Below are 23,376 nucleotides of genomic sequence, written 5' to 3'. Positions count from 1 at the left end.
TCTGGGCCCCCTCCCCCCGCCACCCGCCCTCTGTCTGGAGTTCTACTCCCCAAATACACATTCTTTTTCTGAAGAGGGAAGGAATACAAGTGCCAGGTACTTTCCTATATACCCCACTGAAATGACTTTTCCAGGCAGGGTTTCGTTAGTTTGATGTTACAGGTTGAATGAGTGAGTGAGTGAGTGAGTGAGTGAGTGAAGTCGCTCAGTCATGTCCGACTCTTTGTGACCCCGTGGACTGTAGCCCACCAGGCTCCTCCGTCCGTGGGATTCTCCAAGCAAGAGTACTGGAGTGGGTTCCCATTTCCTTCTCCAGGGGATCTTCCCAACCCAGGTTACAGGTTAGGTGTTCTTTATTTACATATGGGCTTCCCAGGTGGCACTAGTGGTAAAGAACCTGCTTGCCAACGCAGGAGACATAAGAGACGTGGGTTCGATCCCTGGGTCGGGAAACAGCCACTGAGGAGGAAACAGCAACTCACTCCAGTATTCTTGCCTGGAGAATCCCAGGGACAGAGAAGCCCCGTGGGCTATAGTCCATGGGGTCGCAAAGAGTCAGACAAGACTAGAGCAACTTAGCAGCAGCATTTACTTATTTATTGGATCGCATTGCCTGGCCTGTGGGATCTTAGTTCCCCAACCAGGGATTGAACCTATAACCCCTATAGGGGAAGCACAGAGTCTTAACAGTTGGACCACCAGGGAAGTCCCTCATTTTACAAATTAGAGACTAGAGGCTCAGAGAGGGTAAGTAACCTGCTCAAAGTCACACAGACAGCAGAGGCGCTGGAGTACAAACCATGCTCTGTCGTCTAACTACGCCTGCATGCTGCCCCTCTGGCAGGGCCTGACCGAAGGGTAGAGGAAGCTGGAGGAAAGGGCAGAGTGGCTAACAGCCTGTGGAATGCTTTACGATGGTCAACACATGCTCACATTCACCATCTCCCTGCGAGGACAGACGGGTACCCTCCTGAGGGCCAGAGTGGGGAGACTCTTGTCCTCTCTTCCTCTCACACTCAAGTAAAACCTACCAGCAAATAGTCAAAACTACCTTCAAATCAGCCAGAACCTGGCCACTTCTTACCACCTCCACAGCCGTGCCAGTCTAAGCCGCTGCCACTATGTCTATCCCAGACTATTGAAATAACCTTAAAACTGGGCTCCTTGGCTCCCCTTGCATCCCACTAGGGTCTATTCTCAACACAGCAGCCAGGGACCCTGGTAAAAGCATTAAATCAGAGCATGTCGGTCCCGGCTCCAAGCCCCTGGTAACTCCTGTCTCATTTCAACGAAGATGTCCCCTTCTGAGCTCAGCTCGGTCTCTCTCCCACATTTCGAGGCTCAGCTGTCCCCCAACCTCCCTAGCCTCAGCTTAGTCTCTCCCCCTCACCCGCTTCTGTCCAGCTTGACCTCCTTGTAGTTCCTCCCACTGGCCAAGCTCATTTCCAGCCCTGAGGGCCCTGCATGGACTGTTCCCTCTGCTTGGAACGCACTGCCCCAGACATCACATGGGGCCACCCTCACTTCATGCCAGTGTCTGTCTGCTCAGGGGTCTCTTCTCAGAAAAGCTGCCCCATCAGGACTCCCAACTCACTGCCCTTGGGCCTTATCCTGATATATATATATATATATATATATATATATATATATATATATATGCAGATAGTCTAACTCCCTCATGAGAATGTATACTCCTGAGGACAAGGATTTCATCTGTTCCATTTACTGCTCTGTCCCCAGTATCTACAACACCTAGGAGATGCTCAACGTATATTGTTGAAAGATAAATGATGGAACATACGCAAGAACTCACTTCAGTCTGCAACCCCAGCAGCAGTAGTGTTCTGCCACCTAAATGGCTTTGACTCAGGAGATCAAAGCACAGAAGGGCTAAACCCACCACGGCACAATCCATCCAGGGCAGCTTTGAGTGTGTCTGTGTCTGCCTTTTTGTTTTTCCTCCTCTCTCTCCTCTCCTTCCCACTCCTGCATGTCTGTCTGCCTTCCCTACTCATCTCAGCTGAGAAATACCTCTCAAGGTCCCTTGCCCTGTGATGGATCCCTAGTGGCTCAGCTGGTAAAGAATCCTCCTGCAATGCGGGAGACCTGGGTTCCATCCCTGGGTTGGGAAGATCCCCTGGAGAAGGAAATGGCTACCCACTCCAGTATTCTGGCCCAGAGAATTCCATGGACTGTATAGTCCATGAGGTTGCAAAGAGTCAGACACAACTGAACGATCTTCACTTCTGCCTTGTGGTGGATCCTAGCCGACAGACCTTGGGTAAAGGCAAGTCATTTTTTCCCTGAAACATTCATGCGGCAGGGCTGAGAACTAGCCAGGATGCAGAAGGACGTCCAGAGACCCTCCCTGATCCTGCCGCTGCTGAAACGGGACCTAGCAGGCCGCCCGGCCAGGGGCCTGGAGCCAGGATCCATGTGAACATCCCCAGCAGGAGCCTGCCCTGAGGGAGGGGCCTGGGTGCACAGACAGGCAGGCACGGTCCACGTGCGCGGACACACTCCGCAGCTAGAGGAAGGGAACCACACCAACCACATCAAAGAGGTCCGGAGAGCCAGCCAAGACAAACAACCTCCCTCTGACTCTCCCGTGAAAAGATGGGAGTCGGGATTCTGATTTCAAGATGGACGGAGGGACAGTGGAGCAAGCCTGCCATCTCCACCGCCTGGAGGGGAGAATTCCAGTCTCTTCACTGAGAGGCTGAGTCTGGAGCTCTTGCTCGGTGAAAACCCGAAAACAGATACGGCCACGGCCAGAAGGCACTGCTGCGGCCTGCTGATGCCCCGGGGCCGTGGAGCCAGAACAGGGCGCGGGGGCCTACCTGAGTCCCTGCGTCCATTCCCGGAGGCCACGTTGAAGCCGAAAGTGCCCTCCGGGGGGCGCTGTAGCTGCAGCTGGCTCGTGCCGTCGGGGAACACCTCCACCAGGCGGCCCACGGCGCGCGCCGGGCCGGGGGCACTCACGTCCTCCACGCTGAGGGCGCGCCGGGCTGGCGCCTTGCCCGGCCTGTAAGGGGCGAGAGGCAAGGGAGGGCGAAGGGGGCGGGCACTGGGGCCTCCAGGCCTAGAGGAGGCCTCCAGCCAGGGCCGGGCCTCAGGGGTGCCCACAGCTGTGTGAGGTTCCACAGAGCCCCCTCCCCCAGTGGTTTTTAATCATTTTAATTGGAGAGATCTCTCTGAGAATGTGACGAAGTTTTTAATTTTACACAAAAAATTGCAGGAATTAATGGACCCCCTGAAGTCCCTCCGTGGAGCCCCTGGTAAGAGCAGCTAGCATAGCGGGTCTCATCAGAGAGGGCGGTTTCTCTAGGCAGGCCTGGTCAAGGGGCAAGGACCTCTTTGGGGACCCTGTCTCTGGGTCTTTAATCAAATCTTCAGCTGGACCAAGGAAGCTCTCTGAACATTCAGATTTCAGGATGTCATTAGATAGTAAAGGGATGGAGGAATCAAACCTTCCAGCTCTACAGAAGCCCCAACCCCTGTCCAGTTGCTCAGGGCAAGGGCACTGAGGTGTGGGTTCTAAGACCCCTGAGGTACCTGAGGCACAGGTAGCTGGCCCCAGTTTCTCTTTTAAAGGGACCCTCCGGGGGCCATGCTGCTAAGGCAGGAAGGAGTCAGGTGTATAGCTCCACCGCCCATGCTCTGGGTCTCCCCTCCGAAACACTTGCCCACTCTCACCTGTCAGCTGCACTGTGATCCCCTGGCTCCCCCACCAGGTAGAGGTTGGACCGGTCTGCCTTGCCACTCAGCAGAGAATGGAGGTTCTGAAAGGAGGTGGCTTTCCGATGTTGGCGAGAGGGTGACACCTGGTGGGCAAGACCCAATATTGCAGGTAAGAAAAGCCATCTGATGGGATGGGGGAGCCTGGTGGGCTGCCGTCTATGGGGTCGCACAGAGTCAGACACGACTGAAGCGACTTAGCAGCAGTAGCAGCAGCAAGGAGTTGACAGGGATTCCCTCATTAAGAAGCTGCCTGCAATACAGGAGACTGGGTTTGATTCCTGGTGTCGGGAAGATCCCCTGGAGAAGGAAATGGCAACCTACTCCAGTATTCTTGCCTGGAGAACCCCGTGGACAGAGGACCATGCAGGCCACAGTCCATGCAGTTGTAAGAATCGGACACAACTTAGTGACTAAACCACCACCAAGGGGTTGACAGAGAGGGAACTCCAACCGTGAACCTGAGGGCCTGCTAAGAAAGGGCTTAACAAAATAACCATAACTTACTTCAAGAGATGGGCCTATACAGGCACTCTGACGCTTCAGATAGTGAAAAAAATGTGTTGGCTGAAATAACAACTGAATATGATAGTGCTAATTATCTCACTGATTAAGAAAATCTAACTTTCTCCTTGATCCAGAAAAAAAGGTAGGACTTCCTTGGTGGTCCAGTGGTTAAGAATCCACTTGCCAACACAGGAGACGGGTTCAACATCTGGTCCGGGATGATTCCGCACATCATAGGACAAATAAACCTGTGCACCAAGCTACTGAAGCCTGCATACCTAGAGCCTGCACTCAAACACTGAAGCCCCTGCAGTGAGAGGCCTGCGTGGTGCACCTAGAGAGTAACCCCACTCACCACAACCAGAGAAAGCCCACGTGAGGCAGTGAGGACCCGGCACAGTCATACATTTTTTAAAAAGGTAAAATCAAATAATTACAGAATAAGGAACACAATTTTAGAGTTGAAATCTTAGTTTGTGATTCTTTCGTATCCCTATTATGATCACCGACATTAAAAATTTTATCAAGCATGCACCTAAAAACACTGCATGATGGATAAGACTGACATCCCTGAAGGAGTTCACACCACGGTGGGGGTGGGGTGAGCATGGACAGGTCAGAAGCCCTAAGTGTATATTGTAAGTGTGAGGCTAGAAGCGTGGATGACGCTGTGCAGGGAAGCCTCGGGGCCCTGGAGGAGCCGCTGCCTGTGCAGCACTTGAAGCAAGAGCTCTCCAGATGAAGACAGCAGGGGGCAGTTCCAGGCATAAGAAACAGTAGAGGCAGACAGACAGAGATGGGAGAAGGCATGAATGTTCTGGAACATACTTGTGGTCTGGGGGACTGGGCTGCAGAGGTGATGGGCGGTGGGGCTGGAGCCAAGGGCCAGACCCAGAGAGACCTCATCTGACCTGCAGAGGAGCCACTGAGTGATAGTAATCAGAACAATTACAAGGTCCGATCTGTGTTCTAGAAACTGACCCAGTGAGGAGGCTATTCCGAGGGAGCGGGTGGGAGGCAGGCAGAGGCAGACTTCTAAACAAATACTGCACACATCATTTATCACATTGGGAATCCGTGCTCTCAGGAAGTTGTATCATCTAGAAGCTCAAGAGGGGGCCCTGAGCTTGCCTTGAAGTTCTCAAGGGCTTCCTGGAAGAAGTCATGTTCAACTCAAGAGCGGAAAGGCAGGGAGGAGGGGAAAAGGGAGGAACGAACCAGCCACAGACACTAGAGGACGTGGGAGCCGCCCATGTGGTGAGGATGCTCACTGCCTACTTAGAAGGGCAGAGTGGAAACCAAGCCCGTCTGCACTCTCACCACGCACACTTGGCAGTGCAACAGGAAGGGGTGTGCCCTGAGATAGGTCATGAATATACCGCGGTGAGGTGGAGCCCTATTGTATGTTCTTTTTTTAGTTCTTGAACAATTCTTCCTGCTGCTCAGTCCTCCTGGCACTTGCTCCCACCCTTTCTCGGCCAGCTTACTTCCTAACTCGGCCCACTCAGATTACATGGCAGGTAATGGGCTATCATCTCCCTTGGGTACACAGACTGAACCTCTGATGGCCATACATCTGAGCACCATGGCTCAGACACACCAGGGACAGATCTAACTTCAGGAGAAAAGCAGAGAATTCCTGGAGCTCCATGTTACACTAGGCTTTTGTCCCCAGCTTGAGATCATTTTGCTTTTGTTTCTTTGCCTTCCAACTTCATCCAACCAGCAAATATTTATACTATACGTGATGCAAGACGACCAATGGAATGTTCATTCAGCCTGCATTCTCTTCCCTACTTCAGACTGAAAAATGAAAGGCTCCAATGCCCTAAACCGCAATTACCTGCTTTGTTCTGCCCAGGGGAAAGGGCGGGGAAGAGAACAGACTTGATACCTGGAAAACCTGGACTAGAATAGCACTTTCAGAGACCTAGCTGAGAGTTAGGTGCTGCTCCTGGTTTGCTGCTGGTATCCTCTAGCACATGAGAAGGGAACTTTAGCAGGCTGCCCTGTGTTCATTCACTCATTCATTCACTGTGTACTGCGTATGTCTACTATGCTAATTATCATACTAAATATTTGCAATCAAAAGATCAAGTAGTGTTCCCTCAGCGAATCACATTCCACTGAGGGGAGACAGACAAAAACCAAAATACTACATGACAAGTTCCATGAAGGAGGAAAGCGCAGGATGAGAACGGAAGCCGGAGCAGAGGTGCCCAGCTCAGCCCAAGGAAGAATTAGAAACGGTTTCCTGAAGGAAGCCGTGCCTTAAGTATTGATGGATGAACAGCATTAGCAGGTGGAGAAGATGGGAAGAATATTTCAGGTGAAGGTTCAAACTCTGTGGCCTGATTTCAGAACTGCAAGGTCAAGGATAACTGGGGTTGAGTATTAGGGGAATGATCAGTCAGATTACAGAAGCGGTCAGATTATAGAAATCCTTTGGCAATGCTGAGTGGCCTCAACGTGTTTCCCTGGGGATAATAAGGGACCAATGGTGGATGTTCCACAAGGTGGGGGGGGGGGGAGGGGCGGCAAGACCAGATTTGTATGCAGGAAGGACCTTCCTGGAAGCCACATGGGGAAAGGCAGCGCAGGGATGCCAGTGAGGAGGCAGTGCTAGACTAACAGAGTGGCTGTGGCCACAGGGAAGCTTCCAGAATAATCAAGCAGCCGATGCCAGGCCTTGGCAGAGGTGGCGGCGTGAGGGAGGGGGAGGGGTCTAGGCTGAGCCCAGGCTGGGGTAGTGGGGTGGAAGGACAGAACTCTCTCATTGCACCGTGTCCAGGGAGTCCACATCTTGCGGATGGACTGTGGGGATGCCAGGAGCGTCCCTTTCCCCACCCTGGGCTCCTCAGGAGCACCCCTGGCACTTCTCTCCTCCTTTACCTTTCATCTCAGTGGTGGCTACCACCCCACTGCCTTCACACACCCCTCAGCTGGGCCCTTGGGACTCTCACCAGATGCAGGGATTGTAAGGACGGGGCTCTCTTCACTTTGGGGGTGCCGGTGTGTGAAGCCGGGCTGGGCGCCGCGGGCTGCAGCTGCTCCATGCTGTAGCTGCGGGACTTGCCCATCTTGGGCCGAGTGCCCTGACTCAGCGCCGAGAAGAACTTCTTCAGCCCCAGGGCAGAGGCGATGCCTCCGCTGCTTTTCTTGTTCTTGTCAGAAGTGGCGGCAGAGGGTGGGCTGGGGCCCTCATTGACCCCAGATGAGGCACTGAAATGCAAAGGTGGATGTGAGGGGGGTGGGAGAGGGCTGGGGGAGGCAAGAACCTTAGGGTCCTGTGGGGCCCAGGTGGGCCAGCACCCCGGCCTCGAGGAGGAGGTGATAGCCAGGCTGCAGACAGAAAGGCCAAGTGGACTTCTGCAGGAGCCTCAGCTTGGGCAGCAGAGAAGACCCTCAGGGTCACAGCCAACTATGGGTTCACCAGTCATCCGTTCACCCAGGGATTGCTCAGAACCTCTGTGAGGCTTCCTGCCAGCATTGGCATGTGGCAAATAACGAGGGTATGGGATAAACCAGATGGACCAGACCCTTCCACTTGGGAGCTTACGAACAACAGGCTGGTAAAAAAGGGAGAAGCCCTCTGAGTGACCGGTAAGCAGGGTGAAGCAGAGAGTGACAGGGTGGCTGGAGAAGGCCTCTCTCACAAGACGACATTTAAACAGAGGGCTGAATGGCAGGAAGGAGTCAATCTTGCCCAGCCTGGAGGTGAGACTTCTAGGGTGAGGGAGCAGCTGAAACCACAGGCCTAGGCAGAAAGAGGCTCGCTGTGTGGTGGGTTCAAGAACATAACGGGGCCAGGCCTATAGGACTTTGACGTAATGAGAAAAGGGATCAGCAGGGATCTGACAGGCGAGCGAAGCTGAATTACGTTGAGTGCTATGTCAGGGTAAGGGGTTTGTGTCAGGGTAAGGTAAGTGAAGGCGATGGCACCCCACTCTTGCCTGGAAAATCCCATGGACAGAGGAGCCTGGTAGGCTGCAGTCCATGGGGTCGTGGAGTCAGACATGACTGAGCGACTTCCCTTTCACTTTTCACTTTCATGCATTGGAGAAGGAAATGGCAACCCACTCCAGTGTTCTTGCCTGGAGAATCCCAGGGACGGGGGAGCCTGGTGGGCTGCCACCTATGTGGTCACACAGAGTCGGACACAACTGAAGTGACTTAACAGTAGCAGCAAGGTAAGTGAAAGGATAAACCACTGGGGTTTCAGTCAGAGAAATGGCATCACTTTGTTAAGGTTTTCAAAAGACACTTCAGACCATTGCATGGAGAAGGAACTGAAGGGGCAAGAGGAAGGCAGAGAGCAGAGAGGGAATGTTAGGTTTGCACAGAAAGAAGGAACACGCTGAGACCAAGAAGGAACACGCTGAGACCAGGAGAACGCCATGCAGGTGGCTACAGGGGCCAAAGAGGACGTGCCAGTGGATGAGGGTGGGAGGGAACAGGGAGGAGGCAGCCAAGACGGCGGAGTGCGAGCACCGTGGGGATGGCGGTGTGCTGTGTGTTTGCTGGGGGGAGGGCCCCAGGAAGCAGCTTTCATCAGAGGAGTGATCAAGAGTTCCACTAGGCCTTTCGGGCACCCTAGTGGGGATGTTGGGGGAAGGGGGTGCACAAATCCGGAGTTCTGGGGCACACACGGGGCAGGAGGTGGCGATCTGGCTGCAGTAGCATGTGAAGCCCTGGGCCACATGTCACCAGGGATGATGTGTAGTGGAGAAAGGATGCTTCCCACCCCAGGGTCAGGAGCAAGTCCTCTGACAGAGAGCCCATCCTGGGAGCACCTGGAGGGCTGGGGCTGGATGCACAGCTGTGCCCAGCACAGCACCTGCAGCTTGAGGCCATTCAGAGAAAGCTTGGGGAATGAATAAGCATGCACACTAGACTGGACAGGGCAGGGAACGGAGTGCTGGGGTGCCATGCTTGCACCTAATCTAGAAGCCCTCCGAGGATCTGGGAGTAGGTAACTTATCCTGCTGCCTGTCCGGGGGGCTCCTTCCCCACCCAGCACCCCAACCCCCAACCTCCCAAGTCAAGACTGGCGCTCGGGTCACTCACCGGGATGACACGCGCCCTACAGAACTCGGCTCTGTCCTTCGCAGCCCTCTCTCTGCTTCCTGGCTGGACTTGGGCTCCTCTGAGGCCGGGGAGAAGGAGATGCCCACGGAGCTGATGGTGCCAACAGCTGCTGAGGCAAGACAGCCCTGGAGTTCCTCTTACAACAACCACAGCATTCCTCCCGTGCCAGTGACCCACACCCACAGGTCATGGGGGCAAGGGGGGCAGTCCTAGCGACAGTGGCAGGAGAGCCAGAGGAAGATGCAGGGAAGCGGGAGCCCCGTGAGAGCCACGGAGGCGGTGGTGAGACCCACATGCAGCAGGGAGGGGTCCTGTTTCCTGGGCTGAAGCCCATCACCCCCAGCATAGCACCTGGTACGCAGCAGATGAGGAATAAACACCTGTGAAATGAGGGGGTGGCCTTCCCTGGTGGTACAGTGGATAGGAGTCTGCCTGCCAAAGCAGGGGACACAGGTTCAATCCCGGGTCTGGGAAGATTCCACAAGCCACAGAGCAGTTAAAGCTCATGTGCCGGAACTACCAAGCCCGCATGCTTCAGCTTCTGAAACCCACGTGCCAGAGCCAGTGCTTGGCGACAAGAAAAGCCACCGCCATGAGAAGCCCATGCATAGCAACCAAGAGTAGCCCCCACTTGCTGCAGCTGGAGAAAGCCCACATGCAGCAGCAAAGACCCAACACAACCAAAAATAAAAATAAATACTTTTTTAAAAGTAAAAGTCTGCTTATGATAAGTCATGTCCCACCTGTATCAAGAGGTATATGAAAGGACTTGTGGACACAGTGGGGGAAGCAAAGAGTGGGACAAATGGACAAAGTAGCATCAACATATATACACTTCCTGTTTTATGTGTAAAACAGAGAGCTGATGAGAAATTGCTATATTACACAGGGAGCTCAGCCTGGCACTCTGTGATGACCTGGAGGGGTGGGATCAGGGTCTTGGAGGAGGCTCAAGAGGGAGGGGATATATATATAATTATGGCTGACTTGCACTGCTGTATGGCAGAAACCAAGGGCTTCCCTGGTAACTCAGCGATAAAGAATCCACTGGCAATGCAGGAGACACGGGTTCCATCCTCGGGACAGGAAGATGCCCTGGAGGAGGGCAGGGCAACCTATTCTAGCATTCTTGCCTGGAGAATCCCATGGACAGAGGAGCCTTGTGGGTTACAGTCCATGGGGTCACAAAAGAATCGGACACAACTTAGCAACTAAACCGACAACAACAATGGAAGACTCCAACACAACACTGTAAATTGATTTTCCTCCAATGAAAGAAAAGAGAGAGACATATATGGTGGGGGGGGGCGGGGGGGGGGTTTGTGTTCCTGGGACAAGACCCACAGTCTGGTTGGCTGTGAGTCTAACAGGTAAACGATAGCCACCCTTTCTAGAGCATCTGTCATACGCTAGGCAAGAGTTAAACCCTCTATGGAGATTATTGCCTGAGCTCCTAGGAGATGGGTTCTAATGATATCCTCAGGTTAGAGAGGAGAACTGGAGACAGAGGGTGATGTGAAGAGCCCAAGACTTCGTGGTGAATGAGGAGCCTCACCTGGCCCTCTGCTCCAGCAGGGGAAGGATGGGTTGGCCAGAAAGGTCAGCAACTCTCAAAATAGGAGCCCCACAGGAAGTGGGTAGGGGCAGCCAGCCTAGAGCCCACCCAAGGGAGGAAAACCACAGGGCAGATGTGAACTCAGGGTGGGGCCTGCTTCCTCAAGGTTCCCGTGAGTACAAGAGGGATAGGGTGGCGTTGGCTCCCCATGTGCAGTAGAGGGGTGGCAGCACCCCCGAGGTGGGGCGGGTGCAGGGAACCTGCACCCTCAGTAAGGTCAGCATGGCCCGTCACCTCTCTGGCCTCTCCCACCTCACTGTTCCCAAGCCCTGGATTCCTCCCAAGCCATCACAGCACCAGGGCTGCCAGAGCCGTGGGCACGTGAAGGCAAGGCTGCTACCTCCGCCTAAGAGTGAGTGGCCGAGCTGCTCAACTCAGATTATAGCATCAGGGAAGCTCACGATTTGATTTGCCCATGACATGAGGACGCCTTCCAAGGGCAGAGGGGATACCCTCCGGCCTTTAGCAGCCTTGCCTGCAGAAACCTACCAGTGTGCCCAGTAGGCTTGGGGCTCTAGGAGGGCACCAGAGAACAACCCCAGCACTCCTTGTAGGAGCTCTGCTTACTGGTCACTGTGTCATCTGGACAGCACACCTGCTTGGCCGCTGAGGGTCTCAAGGGGTAGACTCCTGCTGAATTAATTCACTTATGCATCCCCTGCAGGGCCTAGGATGGTGCCTGGCCTGTAACAGATGCTCAGACTGTATTGAATGAATGTATGAAGTGACGATGTTGAAGGGGAGGGACCTTAGCCATGGGATTATCTGGCATTTGCTGCTCTAAGCAAGTAGTAAATCCTGAAGCTGCTGCCTCTTTCTGCTCTGTTGGTAGTAAAGAGCCTCAAAGCCCAGGCCTCCCACAGCCACAGAGCTTGGAGCTCCTTTAGCACCCCTACCGCCGCCTCCTCAGGGGGAGTTGGCTAATCTGCCTCCAGGCTGATGTCGAATCCTGCACCCGCTCACAGACCCTGCCAACTTCCTCAACATCTGCTGGGCTCTGGGAGCTGCTAGGAGCAATGCACAGCTCTGTCATCTATTAAGAAGAAACAGTTAAGTGCCTGGTGGGCCACAGACCCAGCCCATGATCTCCAGTCTAGCACCACCCTAGCCCCCGGGGCCATCCCTTACCATCTCTGCGGTCCTCCAGCCGTGCTGCGGGCTCCTGGCTTCGGGCACCCGTCTCCCCCGCGAGGATGGCTCCTCCCCAGGGCTCCTGCAGCCCCTGAGGCGCGCTGCTGTTGCAGTTGTTGGTGGACAGGGCCCGCAGGGGGTGCCTGCTGTGGGGGCTGTGGGGCTGGGGCTGTGGCGGGGTGAGCTCACCGGTCCTGGGAACTGCGCTTCTGGAAGCAGGCAAGGGGCTGTCCATGGGCTCTCCCTGGTTGCCCAGCCTGCGGAGCCCAGCCAGGGCTGCCTTCCTGTGAGACACAGGCGAGGCGGTTTTCTTTGAAGAGGGAGGGGTCGGCACCCAGCCGTCAGGGCAGAGGGAAGCAGACAGCTGTCGGACCTGGTGGTGGGCAGAGGGCTCTGCGCTGCTCTGTTGTGGGCAGTCAGTTCCCAGAGACTCCTGGCTTTCTATAACCGGGCCTTGTCTGCCTGGCCCCGAGGACCCCAGCTTCGTGGGAGAGGCGATGGAGTAGGCTGTCCGAAAATCCCCGGGGTGAACCCAGTTATTTTCCAGCCCTGGTGCAGGCTGCCACGGGGACCCGGGGAAAGCCCTCTTCAAGTCCTGGACAGGAGGCTTAGAGAAAGCATCTTCTCTGGGGAGCAGAGCCCCTGCCGTCGTCTGGCCCGCGCCTTCTGTCACCTCATCTGACACCTCCAGGAGCTCCAGCCCAGGCAGGTCGTGCGAGGCCTGAGGGCTCCGGGGCGGCTCCATCTCAGCCTTGCGCAACCACCTGTGGCCTCCCCGAGGCCTGCAGGCCCGCACGCGGGCCCTGCTGGGCTGAGAGGTCCCGGCCTCCTCACTGTCGGTCCGGCAGCTGTCGGAGGTGTCGGTGCTGTCCAGGGCCGAGTCCGTCTCCTCGGGAACCGCCTGGTCCCCGATGTGCGTCTCCCGGATCCACTCGGTGTGGAGCCGGGGCTCAGCTGCGGAGAGGAGCCGGAGCTGGGCGCTCAGACCCCGAGAGCTGAGGGGCTGCGCCGCCGCCCCCTCCCTCCCGCAGGCGGGTTCGCGCTCCCGGAGGACCCTCGGGTCGGAGGCGATGCAGTGGCCGCAGGCTCGGCACCTCCTCCCGCTGCCCCGAGCGGGCGGCGGCGCTGAGAGGCCCCCGGGCTGCAGCCCACCCAGCAACGGGTGCAGAGCGCCCGCGCCCGCGTCCCGGCGCCGGCAGCCCCCCTGGATGTAGTCGGCGAGGTCGGGCTTGGAGCGCAGGGGACCCTGGTCCGCCGTGCTGAGCACCTGCCGCTGACGTTGCTGCAGCCGCTCCAGGTAGCGGGACTCAGCGTCCCGGGCGGACTCATCCTCAAAGCGGACGTGGGAAGGGGAGGCGCCCCGCTTCGGCCACTGCCCGCTGCTGGACTCCCCGCTGGAGGAGTCGCTCGTGTTCCCATTCTGGAGGTTGTCTCGGCAGGCGATGGTCATCCTCGGGTCCAGGGTTGGGCTTTTCCTCCCATCTCTGATGGGCAGGCAGGAGGAGAGAGGTCATGAGCAGGAGGAGGGGAAGGTACAAGCCTCCTCCCTGGGCGCGCCAGCCCTACCCATCCACCCCGGGGCACGGTCCTGCACAGCGCTCAGGGAAAACTACAACCCAAAGTTGCTCAAATCAGGTTCCTCAGGAGTCCAGCAGCAAAGCAGAGAAGCTTACAGGCCCATCCCCATCCTGAACACAGTGCTGAGAACAAAATGAATACGGCCTTCTCTACTTTTGGCATTGCCTCTGTTGCCTGTCTCTGTCTGAGTTCAGATGAAACGCTGTTAAACGCAGGACTGTAGGAAAGGATAGTACCGAAGTCCTGGTGTGTGTTTAGAAGTGAGTCTGGCCATCACCAGCATCTGGTGAACTGTGATGAACTGTGGCGAACTGTGGCAGTACTGCATTTGTTATAAAGGTTTAATGGGAAGAGCATAAGTTTCCATGGAGACCGTGTGGGACCTGCAGTCAGAGTTTCTAAGCATTCCTCCTCTCAGAAGTGTTCACTCAGGGTTCCTAAGCATCTTGCTGGGACAAAATTTAGACAGAGTAACACTAGTGTTTCTCCTTGGTCTCGCCATCTAGTCTGTTCCAATGCTGTCTCCTGTATCTGCCCCTCTCCAGCCCCTCTCACACACTTGGTCCCCGAACACTGTGACAACAATTACTATGCTAGGAAGAGTCCTCATATTCTGTTGTCAGCCTTTGCTCTGAGAGACACTGTGGCTGGTGGTCAAGTCCTGCTCAGCTCAAGAAAACACCTGCACAAATCTCACACCAGGCCCCCTGGAGCCAGGTGACCCGAGTTTCAGATCCCTGTGTAAATAGACACTACAGGCCCTTGTCTATCAGAGGCCACCTAAGTAAGGACCATACTTCTTCCTGCCTTTCCCAGCAGCACCTCGCCACCAGTCTACTGATGAGTACCTGGGACTCACATCCTTTCCTGCCTTTATCAGTCACCCTGGACCCCTGCAGTGGCCTCCTACTCATTGGTCCTCCTGGATCTCAGCTTCATCGCATCATCTCTCAAGGGGGCACAGGATCAAGTTCACAGTCTTCGGGGTAAAGATACAGGCCTCCACATTCCTCTCTGCCTCCCTTTCCAGCTATGGCCCACTTGTGAGGCCTCCAGGCTTCTCACCCCGTCTATCTCATGCAACCCTCCTGCCACTGTTTCCCAGAATCTTTCTTCTTAACCTGTCTGCCTTTGATTACCAGTCATTAAGTCATACCTGTGTATAGATGCCATGTGTAATGTTTAATTTTGTGTGTCAGCTTGGCTGGGCCATGGTGCCCAGGTTCTTGATGTTTTTGTGAAGGTTTTTTGGATAAGATTAACATTTAAACTGTGCTGTGCTTAGTCATCAGCTGTGTCCAACTCTTTGTGACCCCATGGACTGCAACCGCCAGGCTCCTCTGTCCATGGAATTCTCCAGGCATGAATACTGGAGTGGTTCAGCGTTTCCTTCTCCAGGGGATCTTCCCAATCTAGGGATCAAACCCAGGTCTCCTGCATTGCAGGTGGATTCCTTACCATCTGAACCACAAGGGAAGCCCAAGAATACTGGAGTGGGCAGCCTATCCCTTCACGCAGACATCTTCCTGACCCAGGAATCGAACCAAAGTCTCCTGCATTATAGGCAGATTCTTTACCAGCTGAGCTACCAGGAAAGCCGATTTAAACTGGCGGACTTCAAATAAAGTTGATCATGGTATGGTGGACCTCATCCAATCAGTTGAAGTTCTGAATAGAACAAAGACTGCTCTTCCCTGAGCAAGAAGGACTTCTGCCAGCTGACTGCCTTTGGATTTGAGTAGCAACTCTTGCCTGGGTCTCAAGCCAGCCAACCTACTCTGCAGACTTTGGACTTACCAAGTTTCCAAGGTACCATGAGCCAATTTTTTAGAATAAAATTTTCTCTCTATATAAGCACACATTATGTTGGTTCATTCTCTGGAGAACCCTGACTGATATAGCTTGATGCTGTCTCCTCCTCTGGCTACCCATCCCATCCATTTGTCATCAAAGACTCAGGAGATGTCAGGGTTCAAAGGGACTAGCACGACCAAGTGACCCCTACTTGTTTCCACAAAGGAGAGGGCACACAAGACCAGCCTCTGGACTGACCGGCACCTGACCAGCTGGGAAAGGCATGCCGCAGGGAGTTTTTCTCTCTCAGAAGGAGCCACAAATACAGAACTAGTCTTTGACCATGCTCACCGTCAGGTTCTGACTGGAGACAGGGGCTTGGATTTTAGAGACCTGTTACTTCTTTCCTGCTATGTCATCTCATATGCCGGCAAAGTAATGCTCAAAATTCTCCAAGCTAGGCTTCAACAGTATGTGCACTGAGAAATTCCAGATGTTCAAGGTGGATTTAGAAAAGGCAGAGGAACCAAAGATCAAATTGTCAACATCTGTTGGATCACCAAAAAAAGCAAAAGAACTCCAGAAAAACATCTAACTTCTGTTTCACTGACTACGCTAAAGCCTTTGACTATGTGGATCACAACAAACTGGAAAGTTCTTAAAGAGATGGGAATACCAGACCACCTTACCTGCCTCCTGTATGCAGATCAAGAAGCAACAGTTAGAACCAGACATGAAACAACGGACTGGTTCCAAATTGGGAAAAGAGTACGTCAAGGCTGTATATTGTCACCCTGCTTATTTAACTTATATGCAGAGTACATCATGCAAAATGCCAGACTAGATGAAGCATAAGCTGGAAACAAGATTGCAGGGAGAAATATCAATCACCTCAGATATGCAGATGACACCACCCTTATGGCAGAAAGTGAAGAGGAACTAAAGAGCTTCTTGATGAAAGTGAAAGAGGAGAGTGAAAAAGTTGGCTTAAAACTCAACATCCAAAAAACTAAGATCATGGCATCTGGTCCCATCACTTCATGGCAAATAGAAGGGGAAACAATGAAAACATTGAGAGACTTTATTTTCTTGGGCTCCAAAATCACTGCAGATGGTGACTGCAGCCATGAAATTAAAAGACGCTTGCTCATTGGAACAAAAGCTATAAAAAACCTAGACAGCATATTAAAACACAGAGACATTACTTTTCCAACAAAGGCTGTCTCTAGTCAAAGCTATGGTTTTCCCAGTAGTCTTGTATGGATGCGAAAGTTGGACTCTAAAGAAAGCTGAGCACTGAAGAATTGATGGTTTGAACTGTGGTGTTGGAGAAGACTCTTGAGAGTCCCTTGGACTGCAAGGAGATCCAACCAATCCATCCTAAAGGAAATCAGTCCTGAATATTCACTGAAAGGACTGATGCTGAATCTGAAATTCTAATAATTAGGCCACTTGATGCCAAGAACTGTCTCATTTGAAAAGACCCTGATGCTGGGAAAGATTGAGGGCGGGAGAAGACGGGGACGACAGAGGATGAGATGGTTGGATGGCATCACCGACTCAATGGAAATGAGCTTGAGTAAACTCTGGGAGTTGGTGATGAACAGGGAGGCCTGGAGTGCTGCAGTCCATGGGTTCCCAAAGAGTCGGACATGACTGAGTGACTGAACTGAACTGACATGTTCCTATGACCAACCTAGACAGCATATTAAAAAGCAGAGACATTACAGACAAAAGTATAGTCAAAAAAAAGTATAGTCAGAGCTACGGCTTTTCCAGCAGTCATGTATGGATGTGAGAGTTGGACCATAAAGAAAGCTGAGCGCCAAAGAACTGAAGCTTTTGACCTATGGTATTGGAGAAGACTCTTGAGAGTCCCTTGGACTGCAAGGAGATCAAACCAATCAATCCTAAAGGAAATCAGTCCTGAATATTCATTGGAAGAACTGATGCTGAAACTCCAATACTTTGGCCACCTGATGCAAAGAACTGACTCAGTGGAAAAGACCCTGTTGCTGGGAAAGATTGAAGGCAGGAGGAGAAGGGGACGACAAAGGATGAGATGGTTGGATGGCATCACTGACTTGATGGACATGAGTTTGAGCAAGCTCTGGGAGCTGGTGATGGACAGAGAAGCCTGGTGAGGTGTAGTCCATGGGGTCATAAAGAGTCGGACACAACTGAGTGACTGAACTGAAATGAACTACTTTCAAATCACTGAGAGCAGTACCCATGCAGTTATCTATGCTGGCATACTTGATGTGTTGTTACTGCTTTTAGTCCTCAAAGGCACTTACAAAGGCTTCCCTAACTATACCCTCCTCCTAGCACAACTCGTTCAAGCTTGTCTTGATACTCCAACAACTTATTATAAATGAAATGTATGTGAGTGATTGGCTGATTTACTTATCCTTCCTCTAATTGGATGCTTTGATGCTTTTTGACGTCAGTGCTCTCAAAAAGGCTGCCTTCACATGAGTTCCTTCTTCACCAAATTTACAGCTACCCAACAGAAAGACAGGTATGGTATGCAATTAAAAGGAAAGGAGTTCAATGTGGACATAGCACAAGTACCTAGTGGGAAGCTGCTGTATAGGGGGTTCGACCTGGTGCTCTGTGATGACCTAGAAGGGTGGGATAGGGGCATGGTGAGAGGAGATATTGTATACCTATAGCTGATCCACTTTGTTAACACAACACTATAAAGCAATTATACTCCAATAAAAATTTTTTTAAAAGGAAGTCAGACAATGGCAGGAAGAAACCATCCATGTTTAACAATGACTGTTGAAACATGCCAACCAGTGGGGAGAGTGGCCACTGAACTGGTTGACTTCCTTAACTATACATGGCATTGACTGGACTGGACAGTGCATCCTTCCAGGCTGTGCTTTCTGTACACATAAATGGCCTTGCCTGCCTGACTCGGTGAACATGTGCTCACCTGGGTCCCGAGGGTATCCCTGACCACTCCAATTCATCCCCTTCCTGGGTGCCTGGACAGCCAGGCCGCTGACTAATCTCAAGACCCTGATGGGTTAGAATGATCTGGATCACAGATGGCGTGGCGTATGACACATAGACGCTACCACTGGGGCTCCTGGGGTTGCCTGAGATGTCAGAGTTAAATTGTCCAAGACTGATTCCCTGCAAAGCTCCATGGGAAACAGTTACAGCTGAGAGCTTATTCCCTCACTTGTGCCATGTCAGCTCACTACAACCTCAAATCTTGGACCTGGGGCCTCTGGTCACACCAACAGAGGGGCTGGTGCTCACCCAGCCATGAATGCTGAGCTGGCACAAAAGCTACAGCTGAGGTGCTGCTGTGTCATACCGCACTGTACCTTAGCCCCCGATTCACACCAAGGAGAGGGTGCTGCTGCTGCTGCTGCTAAGTCGCTTCAGTTGTGTCCGACTCTGTGCGACCCCATAGACGGCAGCCCACCAGAGGCAAGAACATGGGAGTGGGTTGCCATTTCCTTCTCCAAGGAGTGGGTGAGTACTTCTTAAACCAAGGAAGCTGCAAAGTGCCACGGTGCGAGTTCTGGGGGCCTCCCTGAAGCCTGACGCTAGATGTTCCCTGGGTGTTTACACTGCCCTGGATGCAGTGGGCAGGGGCAGCCTGCCCACCTGCCACCAACCCCGACTCCAGGATTTTCCCCAATTGGCACTGCTCCAGGAGGATTAAAAAAAAAAAAAAAAAAGGACTACTGCTAAGCAAGTGGATCTGCCTGCTTTGAGATCTGAGCAGATCCTGATGCAGTCAGTCATCCTGTTTCCTGGAACCCATATGCAGAAAGGGCCATCTTATCCATCAGGCACAATAGCCACGGTACCTGGGAGACACAATTCTCCTGGGGCCCATGAAAATGTTTTAGTTTCTTTTAAAGTCAAAAGAGAATACATAAATACACTTTTAAGTCAAAGAAAACATTCTCAGATATAATATTAATATATTTACCTTTTAGCCAGCATGGTCATAAAATTTAAATTTTAACTTTGTTTATGGGGAAAGGGCTTCCCAGGTGGCTGAGTGGTAAAGAATCCGCCTGCCAGTGCAGGAGATCCAAGAGACATGGGTTTGATCCCTGGGTCGGGAAGATCCACTCGAAAAAGAAATGCCAATCCACTCCAGTACTCTTGCCTGGGAAATCCCATGGACAGAGGAGCCTGGTGGGCGGTAGTCCACGGGGTCGCAAAGCACCAGACATGACTGAACATGCACACGTGGTATGGAGGAAGGAGTCACGAAGGCCAGAGTGCCTAGGGCCCCCCAAAGTCACACTGTGGGCCTGCCTTTGGAGAGGGCTGTGTGGCTGAGATGTAAAGCTCCTGGGTAGAATCACCCCTGGTGAGAAGGTACAGCATCTCTCTTTGCTCATCTCAGCATGGCCGGAAAATCCCTCTGATCCCCCTCCTGGTGACCGTTCTCTTGAAGTGACTGTGAGGCGCTGCAGCCCTTGGGGCCCAAGACCCCATCTGCAACTGCGTCTCTTGAGCCTGTCAGGACCTGAGAAGGGGCGGTGAGACAATCCCTCGGGTGGGCTCACTGACAGTGTGGGAGTCCTGGGTCAGGTGTCCAGAGCATTCCTCCCCAGAAAGGAAGGCTCTAGCCAGAGAAACAGCACCATCTCACCCTCTAGAAACAAGAGCAGCCCCGCTGAGCAGAAGCCCTGCTCCTGCTGCACAGGCAGGGTGCCCTGGTTTGCCCGGCCCGCCTAGTGCAGGAGAGGCCCGCTGGACACTCAGTACGCCAGCTTAGACACAACACCCCACACCGGGCCCCAGGGGCAAGGCCCTGCTCTGCTAACAGCATATGGGCTATACTTTCTAGGAGGAAAAACACAGTTTTAGAGGTGGTATATTCCTAATCTAATAAGGAACTCCAGGTCCTCTCAGCCACATTAACGACCTTAAACTTTACAGTCAAGCTGGTGAACTCAGTCATCCTGGAATTCACGCCAAAGGTAGAAATAATATTTTTGTTCTAAAAGAAGAAATGGAGGGGCTTCCCTGGTGGTCCAGTGATGAAGATTGTGCTTCCAATTCAGGGGTGGGGGCGTATGTTCCGATTCTGATCAGGGAACTAAAATCCTACATGCTATATAGCAGCATGCCCAAAACAAATAAGATAAAATTCTCAAATACTGCCTTCATTAAGAAGAAATGGAGAGACACAGGACAGCTTAATCCCATGAGGTATGCTGCCGCGCGATTGCTCAGTCGTGTCCGACTCTTTGTGACCCCAAGGACTGTAGCCCACCAGCTACAGTGGAATTTTCCAGGCCAGAATACTGGAGTGGGGTGCCGTTTCCTTCACCAGGGAATCTTCCCAACCCAAGGAGCAAACTCACGTCTCTTGTGTCTCCTGCATTGGCAGGCAGATCCTTTACCGCTAGCACCACCTGGAAAGCCCCAATCACATACCTTCAACTCAGTTACTGCATCCCCAAGGTCCCCACCAGCAGCGCTGGGACCAGGGCATAAAGGTATGGCAAAGATCTTGGAGACAAGCGCAGAGCGAATAAGGCACTCCAGCAGCAAGCAAACAGCAACCTTGTCAACATCGGGCACTGCTGACGCCTCCACAACCATCCCTCTCCGAGAGGATGCTGTCTGCTCAGACACAGGTGCCAAACAGCCTCTGTGGGAGGCCCCTTCCTACCACAGTGCTGTCCTAGCACACAAGCTCCAGGCAGCCCTACCCGGCCCCTGACACAGGACGCCAGCACTTCCGTGTCCCCTCCCAGGCCCTGCCTCTGATGGGCGTGTTCTGCCCTCCTGGGATCAGGAACACCAACTCAGGTGCGCCTGTCTCCCCAGTAGCAAGAGCTTGCACTTCCAAGAGCTCTCCATTTCTACACTGATTTGCTTCCAGAAAATGTGGCTGCGGCTGGCCCCCTCTTCACCTCCTGCAAAAAGCCTGTCTGTTCAGGATGGCCTCAGCCACCTCCAGCTAGACCTGAGATAAAGAAGACCTTCTGGGGGCTGCTGTGCCTGTCTGTCCCACTCTCCCGTCAGCTTTCATCAGGCTGCTCTTTGGAACGAGTGATGTCTCTGGGCTCGGGGGTAGGGGTTGGGGTGGAGGAGGGGCTCCTGCATCTAATGAGGCCCCGGGCCTGTGTGGCATCGCCACGTTAGCTCAGCATGGCTCTCCAGGGTGATCTGACAAGCGTAACCTTTAGAAGCATCTGCAAGCAAGCCATCTGGCGTTGATTTTTCAGCTATACCCTCTGAGGATTCACCAGTGCTGCCAAGTCAAAGTAATTCTTTTCTGGACACAGCAGCTGCTAAAGTGGGTCACCTTGCATTTCAATTGCATTTCTACTGCCGGAGAAGAGCGTGGTGAGAGGGAACCTACTTTAAGGTTAGTGGCTGGGGTTGTCGTGAGCTGTTGATGAGATTTGGGGAAGAGGAAGTGTCCCAAGGTACATTTACATCATCTGGTCTGCTTTGCAGATTTTTGTTGTTATCGTTCACTCGCTCAGTCATGTCTGATTCTTTGTGACCCCATGGAATGCAGCACTCCAGGCCTCCCTGTCCTTCACCATCTCCCAGAGTTTGCTCAAACTTATGTTCATTGAGTCAGTGATGCCATCCAACCATCTCATCCTCTGTTGCCCCCTTTTCCTCGTGCCTTCAATCTTTCCCAGCATCAGGGTCTTTTCTAATGAATCTGCCCTTCACATCAGGCGGCCAAATTATTGGAGCTTTAGCTTCAGCATCAGTCCTTCCAATGAATATTCAGGGTTGATTTCCTTTAGGATTGACTGGTTAGATCTCCTTGCAGTCCAAGGGACTCTCAAGAATCTTGCCTGTTTTGCAGCTACCCAACTCAACCTCAGTACCTAAAGAAAGTGGAACAGGAGGGCTCCATGGAAGTCTAAGGCTCTGGGCTGCATAAACATGCAGAGAAGAACAGTCAGGATGCTTCAAAGGAGGCACTCTCATTCCTGATTAGTGTCCTCCAGCCAGAAGAAACAAGGCACAAAATGCAGAGATAAAAGGGGAGCCGGCTGCGAGCCTCTCGCCAGGATTTAGGGTCTCCTGAGCCCCTCTCCTAGAGGTCACCGTGACACTGACCCAGAGGTGAGCCGCAGCCCTCTGCTCTTGCTGAAGTCAGTCTCAAAGGTGTCCAGAAGGTCCTCAGCCTTTAATAAGCCGGCTCAGCATCCCCATCAAAGAGCATGGAGTCCAGTTCCGCTGAGAATCCTCACTCCCTCTAGTATCCACTGCGCCAAAGAAGCCACAGGCCTGGTCAGCCGCAGATGGTCCTGCTGGGGCCTGGGGCATTTGGACCTGAGCTGGCAGCCTCGCTGCAGGTCAGGTACACCCGCCAGCTCCACCTGTAAGTGATTCCTTGGGGTGCGCTGTACACAGAACAGGCGCAGAGATGGCGATGGGATGTCACGCAAGAGGTGGCTACCTGTGTGGAGTGCTGAACGTCCTTGAACTTGTTCTTTTCTCATCTCTCCATCCCTGACGAGCTCACCCTCCCTCATGGCCCCAGCACTGTGAGATCAGAATGATGCCTACATCTGCAGTCTGACCTCTGTCCTCCTCCTCAGTTCCTGTATCCAACTGCCTAATAAGCATCTTCAGTGGGTGTTCCGTGGACAGTCCCTCCCAAGCTTAATCCTGCACCGAGGGTTCACTGAGCCTCCAGACACCAAGTCAGAATCCTGGGCTCCATCCTGGATGGCCCCCTTCTCAGGCTCCCCTCCTCCAGTTGATTCCATGATTCAGTCAGAGGTAACACTTGTAGGGTACTCACTACATGCCAGGAGCTGTTCTAAACACTTTCTATGAGCTCACAGAACCCTCACAATAACCCTGAAAGACAGGCTGTGGTATAATTCCCATTGTGCAGAGGAGCAAACCAAGGCACAGGGGCTTCCCCAAGAGCACACAGCTAGGAAGTGGCA

General features: G+C 53.1%; 1 protein-coding gene across 3 annotated transcripts in view; it reads right to left on the bottom strand.

Annotated features, from left to right (window-relative positions):
- KIAA1614 (KIAA1614 ortholog) overlaps window positions 1-23,376 on the bottom strand; it is a 43,477-nt gene that overhangs the window by 4,095 nt on the left and 16,006 nt on the right. For 2 of the 3 annotated variants that reach the window (XM_069546202.1, XM_069546203.1), the window contains exons 5-9: window positions 12,077-13,563; window positions 9,313-9,442; window positions 7,209-7,467; window positions 3,697-3,824; window positions 2,841-3,025 (exon numbers count right to left, since the gene is read on the bottom strand). In XM_069546202.1, the coding sequence (XP_069402303.1) occupies window positions 2,841-3,025; window positions 3,697-3,824; window positions 7,209-7,467; window positions 9,313-9,442; window positions 12,077-13,563 (2,189 nt within the window). The remainder of the gene's footprint in view (window positions 1-2,840; window positions 3,026-3,696; window positions 3,825-7,208; window positions 7,468-9,312; window positions 9,443-12,076; window positions 13,564-23,376) is intronic. The other variant, XM_069546201.1, reaches the window with a different exon arrangement.

The sequence above is a fragment of the Ovis canadensis genome, chromosome 12, assembly GCF_042477335.2.
Source record: "Ovis canadensis isolate MfBH-ARS-UI-01 breed Bighorn chromosome 12, ARS-UI_OviCan_v2, whole genome shotgun sequence".
NCBI classification, from domain to species: domain Eukaryota; kingdom Metazoa; phylum Chordata; class Mammalia; order Artiodactyla; family Bovidae; genus Ovis; species Ovis canadensis.
This window is presented reverse-complemented; position numbering and strand designations above follow the sequence as displayed.